The 9,963-nt window shown below is 35.7% G+C and overlaps 1 protein-coding gene across 1 annotated transcript; it reads right to left on the bottom strand.

The window, feature by feature from the left end:
* Nucleotides 1-8,056: 8,056 nt before the first annotated feature.
* On the bottom strand, nucleotides 8,057-8,788 carry LOC132554568 (L-xylulose reductase-like). The gene has a single exon (XM_060218893.1). The coding sequence runs from the start codon at nucleotides 8,786-8,788 to the stop codon at nucleotides 8,057-8,059; it is 732 nt and encodes a 243-aa protein (XP_060074876.1).
* Nucleotides 8,789-9,963: the final 1,175 nt, after the last annotated feature.

The following is a 9,963-nucleotide window of genomic DNA, read 5'->3' on the forward strand; positions in this document are numbered from 1 at the left end:
TACTTATTTACAAAATTTATAATCTGTTTGTTTGTTTGCTGGCTTGCACGGTTCACCATCTAGTGTCTTTTGTGGTGGAGTCTCCTCGTAGTAGCTGGTGACACTGAAAACATACGGAAGGCCCGACACATACTATATCCAGAGACAGGTCCGTTTCTCAGCTTTCAGAGAAAAGCAAACCACCAAGAGTAAAACACATCGAACCACACACCTCGGGTCGTCACCTGGGGTTACATATGCCAATGTTCTAATATACAGAGATATTGTGGTGCCTGGTTACAAAATAAAGCTACTGTAGATCTTTGCTGCCAATAGCAGTGATTACATAAGGTTTATTGTACGTTTCTTGATTGTCTCTAGCATTACACGATTTCATTTAATCACTTGGGAGGTGTAACGCCTTCCGCCAAATTACACCGTAATTAAGTAAATAGTATAACACCAGTAATAACTAACGAATTATACAAAGTAATTCACTAACAATGAGACACATGAAACAAAATGCGTGTTTTTTTATTATTATTAATATATCGTAATTTAGAATTAGCTACAGTGGTGCCAATAATTAAACTACATCATACATCGTTTTCGTTCTTCTCGGAATCGTCAGTGATTCCAGAGGCCTTAAATGTTCGGAGGCGACCGCGGAAAATAAAAAAAAATGACACAAATGTTAAACTAGGGACGGAGAGGTACACTAACCCAATAACTCAATATTCTTTGTTTTCGCCACGAGATTCAAAATAACGCCAAGTATATACTAATTAATGTTCTGATACATGCTAATTCATACGGATAGTAACATACAAATAAAACGTTGCACCTCAACAGAGATTTTCCACTTTAGAAACGTCTATTAAAAACTCCTCAGAATTGTAACATTTATATAAATTGTCGTCAGGAGCAAATTGCATCAATAAATTAAAAAAAAGATAATGAAACAAATGTATATTGAGTTGTCTTCATGAAGAAATATTATACTTAATAAAATTTCAACTCCAATTTATCTTTTTTAATGGATTTTGCGTGATTTTCCACAAAACCTAGATCATGATTAAAATATGTAACGATCTAAATATACAAAACAAATATCCAACGTGTCAACAGAATTATAATCAATACACAAATGCAATAAACCTAGGGCAAATATGACCAAAAGAAAGATATATACGGCGATTTCTTAAACAGTACAAAAAGTATAAGACCAGGTGTTCTGGAAGAGTAAGCGTTTTCTACTTCATCGACGAAACCGATCATGTGGACCTGCCCTATAGTAAGAATGAGTCTTTTGCAAAGCTGATTATATCGACAAATGCCTTTTAATGATGCTACAACTTATTCTGTTCATTTGGCCAAATTTTCTCCTTAATTGCCTTCCAGGTTTCAACATTTAGGTCCCTATTATCACTATTAATCCTAGGACAAAGAAACTGTAGGCGCTAGTTTGATTCATTATTCCGTTAGGCTTAATTTGTTTGTGTGCTATTCTCTTATGTGTCATTTGAACAATCGTGTTTAAATGTTTATTGGTGTAACTGGCAAACAGATTACAAAATCTTGTTAAAATTTGTAATTATGTAGGATGTGATGGTGTACAAATGACATTGTTATATTTGATTTAGCGAATTTATAACTCAAAACTCATCGTAAATAAAGGCATTTTCAAATTGACATTTTGATAAAGCTCTTCCTATTATTGCTAATACTGGGAAATTAATCACAAAACTTTTGTCAACAACAGCTGTTGCTTTGGCAACGTTTGTATTTTGACAGTGGCCCTATCAACTTTGCACAGTGTAATAATCATGTGCTTATCAAAACAATTATTGTAAGATATAGATTACACAATGATGACAAAGTTTAAAATAATTTAGGGTGTGATGTTGACCTAATGCCTTTTATATTCGAATAAGCGAATTTTTAACTCGAAATTCATTGTAAACAAAAGATTTTTTTAAAAGAGATATTTTAGCAAAACTGTTTGCTATGTTTAACATCAATAGAGTATATAATCTCAAAACCGTCATACTGTTTGAATTTGACTTTTCGTCAACAGCAGCTCGTACTTCTGCTAATAATTTGTATTTTGACAATGTCAAAATTAACTTGAAAGTAATGTTATATTAAGCTTGTCAAAACATTTATTATGAGATTTCAACACTTTGGGCACATAGCATCACTGACGAGTCCTAAAAGACGACATAGCTGTATGTCGTACTTTAATTTCTTGTTTGGCATTTTTTATCTGGTTCTTAATCTTAAATCTACTCAAATAATGCTATTCAGTTGTACATTTTTTGTTCAACTGTTAGAGAATTTTTCTTGTATCCCTACAGCTTTTGTCGGTTCTTGTTAACGTCACTGCATATGAACGCGTATTTAAACAAAACAACAAACGTGTTGATATTTTTAGAAGTTAAACAAAATGAAAAAAAAAAAAAAATTACTTACCTTTCGAATTATGCTTATATCCAGGTTTCACTCATCCACATCCCATTTTCAACTACTGTGACAAGTGAGATACAAATACGAATTTGGAACAACTACAAGTCATATGAAAACTATACAGACGCTCTTCTCTATGTGTTAAATCCTATAGTTTTGATTTACTGTAACATTCAGCGCTCTCTTCTTATTTTTTTCTGTTTCTCCGTTGAAGCTGCGCTGCTAACGTCTAATGCTGAGTCCCTACTGAACCAGTGGTAACGACCAGTGATTGATCTCGAGATGTGTTGAACAGGTCCAGGTAGAGAGGCACTAGGCTAACGTGGGCTTCAGAACCCGATACTCTCTCATAACCAGTTACAGTAGAGCTGGTGTATTGTAAAATTATAAATTCACCAAAATTTTCGACACTGGATCATAGCTAGAAATAATATGTTGTTCGTGTGCTTAAAAACATGCAATATACCATAGTTTCTGTGAAAGCTATAAATAGTTAAGGTTTTACAAATATTTTTGTATAGCATGGCTCTCATCCCAAATCACATTTTTTGAAAATTTTGTTTAGACTTCTTGCTGTTTTCCGTCATTGGATTCCGTCAGTTGGAGACAGATTCTTAATTCCCAGCTTCGATTAGGAAAACCATCAACTTTTCGTGCCACATCTTAGTACGTTGGGCGTATCATTAGTGGTATACTTGGCTAGACGGCAGGAGCGCAGCTGTCTTTCACTAAGACGGTTTGGATTCGATTCTAAGCATAAATTCGAGAAGTTATCCGGTCATCTGCCCAGAAACGACAAGTCGCCAACCGTACACTGATTCGCTGCTTTATCGAGACCTTATTGAATTCTTCCGAGTCAGCAAGAGAGTGATTTGTTTAGCATGATAGATCAGTTTCTTTATGGCTTTGCCATCACCTGTATGTCAAGTTTTAATTCATTCGAACAGTAGAACGGTTCGGAATATACACATGCATTTCACGTTCTTGTGAAGTATTGGAAGTAATGGAGGTTATTGCGGTCAGTGCATCTCCTAGTATTTTACACTATTTCGACCTATTCAAATTTACATCGGTCGCGTAGTTGTCGACAATTTAGGTCCACAGCTGTATGATGCATCACTACTGATTAGTCCTAGAAAGAGAATATAGCTGTATGATATTACATCACTGACCTAGAAGGACATAACAGCTGTATGATACACCATCACTTACTAGTTCTAGAAGGACGAAACAACTGTATGATGTAATCTAATTCATTATTTGGTGCAGCTTCTATTCTAGATTTTGCATTGAAAGGTGTTGTTTGTTTTTGATAATGAATTGTCGCACTTTAAATAAAAGTAATGAAAACAAAACCATTTGCACAGCAACAACTTAATGTCTTGAAACTATGCTTTATATCACTATTTTAATAATGTAAGTATTCAATCCATAATTTTAAGTTATGAATATAATTTCAAAACCTATAACGTAGAAATGCATCGATGGATAAGTGTAGAAAATGATTGAAAGGCATTATTGATATTCAGCGTGGCCAGTAGTGTAGGCATTGTGACTCTATTAATAACAAATATTTCCAGACAGTGGGTATTGTGGCATTTTAAATAGCAAACGTGGCCCAGACAGAAGGCATTGTTGCCCTATAAATAACATGAATGTCCAGGGTGAAGGATACAGTGGTATTATGGATAGCACACGTACCAAGACAGAAGGTATGGTTGCATTATAGTTAAGAAATATTCCAACACACAGAAGAAATTATGGCACTATGAATATTAATCATGCCCAGGCAGAAGGTATTGGTGCCCTATAAAATAACAAAATTGCCCAGAGTGAAAGATACCTTGGTACTTTGAAGAACATGCGTGTCAAGTCAACATTTATAGTGACACTTTGAAAAACAAACCTGCCCAGACAGAAGGTATTGTGGCACTTTGAAAATCAAACATGCCCAGACAGAAAGTATTGTAGCACCTTGAAAAACACACGTGCCAAGTCCATAGCTATTGTGGCACTATCAATAGCAAACATGCCCAGACAGAAGTTATTGTGGCACTATGGATATTAATCATGCCCAGACAGAAGGTATTGTGGCACTATTGATAACAACAATGCCCAGACAGAAGGTTTACCCGCACGGTATATAACACAAGTACCTTGACAAGGTTTTTTATTGCAGCACAGATTAACTCTCCCTGTCAAAATGTGTTGTGAAATTATATATTAAAAATGTGCCTGTACTGTTTTAAGTGATTTTGATTAAAATGCATCAGGTCTATTTACTTGAATAAGCTGTATTCCCAACCATTGATTGAACATTTTGCCCTGAAATAAATTTTCTGTCTGACTTTTCGCATAGAATCTGTTTATACATGGTTTAGAATTACTTTTAAATTAGAAATGGATTGCTGAAATGTCTTTAATTAAATTTCGTTCGCCAAGGCCGACTAAAACATTGAGTCATTAAAATGCATCAGTGATGTAACATGACTTTAAATGCTGGTAGCTGATGTAGTATTCTGAATTATTTTCCCAGCGTGACTCCAAAGAACTCTTTAATTCACATAAAACTTGAATGACGAACAAGCAAAAAATTCAGAATTTCAATGCTTTATCCTGTATGTTTAAGTGCCGTTTCGCTTTGAACATCAACATGTTTGGGTTATCTATTAGCACTCTAAATTCAGATGTCAATTATGCTTAGAGGGGAACCTGTTTAAACATTTGTCTTCATTAATGTAACCTATTAAATGTGAGATCATAATTGTTGGGAACGAAGCAACAAAATTCGATTACATACAGTTAGGAAGGATTGTGCTTTTGTCAATGTTGCCGGGGCAAAGAGATGCAATATAAGAGACAGGGATAATATGATATCAAAGGTGTCAAAAAAAAAAAACAAAAACAAAAACAAAAACAAAACAAAGAAAAAAATCAACATTTCTTAAGAACCATAGGAAGTAGGAGATTAAATTATCCCTGTAAATCATTTCAAAATTTCGTAATAAACTAGTTACGATGTTGAAATAGATCAAATAAGATAAATTTATTTCATTTTTCCTAAGCCACTGGGGGTCTATATCTATTTCAATTTAGTTAATATATATCCTATTTTTTATTCTAACCTACAAGGGTAAATCTATTTCCCCACAAGTCAACAAGGGCATAAATCGATTAGTCGTTGATTTTTTTTCTCAGACTTCAAGAACAACACAGAAAATCCCGACGTGTCAACAGAACCTTAATTTAGATTCAAAGTCGATAAAACCAAGGGTTACTTTTGAACAAAATAAAGATGTATAGAAAAGCGAATGGAATAGTATGATGATATTCCGGAAGAGTTAGCTTTTTTGCATCATCGATGATACCTTTCATATACTTCTTGACTGATCCAAGTAAATAATATCGTGTGCACAAATGAGAGCAATGCAAATAACAGCAGTCATAATAACACGCATCAAACGCCAGTCTCCATATAGTAACCAGAAATAAAATGGTATATGTATGGTTATAAGTAAGTTTTTGGGTTATCGGTTATTCTCCACTAACCTTCAAAGGTACATTCACAAGTGTCGGAACCTGAATTCATCCTGTTTGTTAGTCCTCCTTGGTGTAGAATATATCGCACTTCAAGTACATGTTATTTTAGTAGACATGGTGGCCATAAGGTCACATGTCATCTATAATTGTCTGACTTTGGAAAAAAAGACACAGATCAAGATTCGTATGCTAATTTGTTTAGTTATTTGTACTTGAAGCCCGCTAACGGAAAATGATGTGAGTCATTCTATGTTTTTATTGGTTCATATAATGGCATTTGGTAAAGGAACTTACCGGGTCACAGACATTAAACCTGATCCGTTGGGGAGGTAAATCTGTCAAATTGTTTCAGTAATTGAGGGAAAAAGGATGTCTTATTTTTACACATACAGTAAAAATATACCTCATTAGACGTGTCAAGACACGGTTTGGATTAACTCAGCTTTTTGATTGAGTAGTAAAAGCTGAGATGTTTGAGATTGTGCAATCTTCGAGTTATAAAAAGACGAAAAATACATCGAAGAAAAACAACAACTGCACGAAGAACTCATCAAAAGGCTAAATATTGATTCGTTTGATTTTATCAAAAGGCAGGTGCACTTTCCAACTTCTGAAATATTAGTAACCACGGGCTTTTCCTTTCAGACCTAAATGTCAACAACAAACTAACAATCAATTACTGACTTACTTTACTACATTTGAGGTATCAACCCACTGGAACCCAAATCAATGTGATGAAAGGGTCAGTTTTCTATTTATAGCTACAATGAACATGACCATTGATTGTCCGTCACATCTAAACAGAAATCCTAAATAGACACTTCAGCAATGAAACACTAATTGAAGCTCGTGTCTTTTCACCACGTGATGCCACGTCGACACAAGGAAGCCATTGTGTGGGCAACGCCGTCGATGACCACCAAATTGAAAAAGACCAAGAGAGAAATGTAAGAAAAATATCGACTTTTTCAGCCAATTGTTATGTTCTTAATTCAATAATGCTAATATGAGTGTTACAATAATTTTTCATTTTACACATTTTCACTTTCATTTTCACAGCAATAAATTCCAAAAACAAAATACAGTTCAAATCCATTCATCCGTACTTTAGGACAGACTGTCTACAGAAATTAGATTGGTTCGTTAACACAATTTCAATACTTAAAATGCGATGCTTATTCAGCTGTGGTCTATTTTGCAATCAAGAACCTGTAATGCCCATTATTTTGAGTTAGTTATCCGCTGTTCTTTTCAAGTATTAAGATCTTTTATGTATTTGTATCAAAAACTGTTTTAATCCCAAATAAATCTTGTTGTGGAAGAATCATGTTTATTTAAAGAAACCCATCAAGTCACATACGTGAACAGTCATTCCAGCTCTTTTCAGATATAACCGGCAAAGATTGTACAAAAGAAAAACAGTTAAATAACATTTAATAATTTTGTTAGATACAGTAGAGCTAAATAATGAATTAAACTACACCATACTGCTGTTTTGTCCTTCAAGACTCGTTAGTGATACCAGGGGCCTAAATTTTGAACCCTAGGAGGCGACTGAGGAAAATCAAAGAGACAAAATGCAGACGAGGAGGTGCAGCAACCACTAAACTAATTTTTCTTTAAGAATAAGAAATTGAAGAATAGCGTCAGTGTGTTAACTGTTGCTACTATTCAAATGTATTTAAATGTGGCATTCAGACCGCAATAGACCCCGTAAATCATGAGTGGCGTGTCCATTCACCTCTCAATTATTTATATCTCGTTTGTATTCCTCGTTTTTTGTTTCCTGTTCGTTGAGGACTACAAACTTAAAATTGCATCAAATATGAGAATATTTCTATTGTCATCTGATTTAGGAACTGATTTCCTTTTTTTCCCATGGATATATTACCTACCATTAAGAATATATTAAATATACGGTCAAGGCGATTACCGTGTCACTTCGTTAATAGCAATGATTGATTGATGTTTATGTGAACTCCTTCGAAAGGATTTGCAATTTCTATGATGTGGCTTTAATACACAGAACTGATACTTTACCACCATAGACGTTTAGTGTTTTGTTACATTGTCATACGCTGAAACCAGCATGTCCTAATCCGCCGTCTAGCCGTAGACAAGTCCCATTAATATTCACAGCTTTATCACTGAGGAGGAAAACGACTGTATCCGCTACTTCTTCAGAGGTAGGCCACTTTCCTTCAGGAACCATTTCCAGGAGCCTGTTAGCAGCTTTCGGATCCCAGCCTTTTCCCATTTCCGTATATACGATACCAGGGTTTACTGCATTGACTCTGATGTTGTAGGGGCTAAACTCTACGGCCATACAATTAGTGAGAAAATCGACGGCGACCTTCGTGCTTCCATATATGGCAATCATAGGAAAGACTCGTTGACTTGCGAGACTAGAAACGTTCACAATGGCTGCTCCTTTCCCTCTCGATTTCATACCTTCAAGCAATGTCTGGGTAACATTCACCACGCTTTTAACGTTGACTTCCATCAAATCATCCAATAGTTCCTTAGAGACTGACTCGACGGTAGCAAAGCCCCCACTTGCGGCGTTGTTAACTAGAAAGTCAACTGGATCCAATCCACTCAGAGCACTTCTTGTAGCATCCCAGTCCGCAAGGTCTGCCTGTATTGTTTGAACATTTGGTAATTCGGTTTTAATTTTCTCGAGATTTGACGGATCCCTTGCTAGGACGATGACATCGGCGCCTTCTTTGCTGAGTTTGCGCACTATGTCACGACCGATTCCTCGACTTCCGCCCGTCACCAATGCGCGCTTACCCTTGAACATGTTGAAAGCGTCCTATTTCCTGAAAGAGGAAACTCATAAATATTACTGGACAAATTAAATAAATAATCTTACTTTGAATGAAAATGTTTTACAGATCTATGATTTCTTAAGAACTTGAGAAGCCCACTTTTTTGTGATATCTTCTTACCGATATTCTGCTCCTTGAATTAAGGAGAAACATTGGCTTTACAGCAGGAACTAATTTATGTCTCCAAATATAAACATCAAAACAGTTGCTTATTTCGCATATAGTCTTGATGCTTATATTTTGCATATTTACGAGAAATAATTAATTCAATACAAATTTTAATTGTGATTTTACTACAAATCATCAAAAAGATGCTTTTTGGTTTGTTCTAGTTTGGAAAATCGGTTTCCTTTGGCCCGTTTGAGACGCGTGTTGTTCACTGACGAGTCGCATGTATGTTGTATGTCAGATCGACGACAACGTGTCTATCGACGTCGTGGTGAACGATATTCTAAAAGATTCGAGAGAGGATCTGTTATGATATGGGCATGGATACTCAAGGTCTTAAAACACCTCTTGTGGTTATCCATGGCAATCTTACAACAGTAACATATCGGGATCAGCTCTTCAGACGATCTTCCTCTTATTCAACAACGTAACCTTACGTTGCAGCAGGGAAAAACGAGGCCCAATGTTGCAAGGCTTTGTCATGATGTTCTGGCTCATAACATCGTCCCAGTTCTTGATTGGCCACCTTACAGTCAAGATTTGTCTCCTATCGACTGTTTGTGGGACGAGCTGGACAGGAGGATTAGGAGGCGCGTCAACGTTTATATAACGTCGCTCAACTCAAGCAGGCCCTTATTTAGTGGTGTAATAATATCCCTCAACAGACAATAAACACTTTGATGGGGTCAGTGTTAAGGAGACTTTGAGCAGCTAATGAACCCAGGGGTGGATACACACGCTACTGATTTGGACCAGGATACGGCGTAGGGTAACGTTGTTTTAACGCTATTCACACAAACGCCGTCTGTGATAGGTCAACAAAAATCATAAGAATGTAATTCTTAGTACTTAACTGCTCTGTGTTATAAAAGGTCTAAAGCCTTATTCAATGAACCCTGTCTAGTAAAAAGGTATATATGAAAAGCAGGTTTGTTTTTTGTTATTTACATGATAGAATCAAAATACATCATATGTATAT

The sequence above is a fragment of the Ylistrum balloti genome, unplaced genomic scaffold (assembly GCF_031769215.1).
Source record: "Ylistrum balloti isolate Yb309-2 unplaced genomic scaffold, AGI_CSIRO_Ybal_v1 Utg370416, whole genome shotgun sequence".
Classification (NCBI taxonomy): Eukaryota; Metazoa; Mollusca; class Bivalvia; order Pectinida; family Pectinidae; genus Ylistrum; species Ylistrum balloti.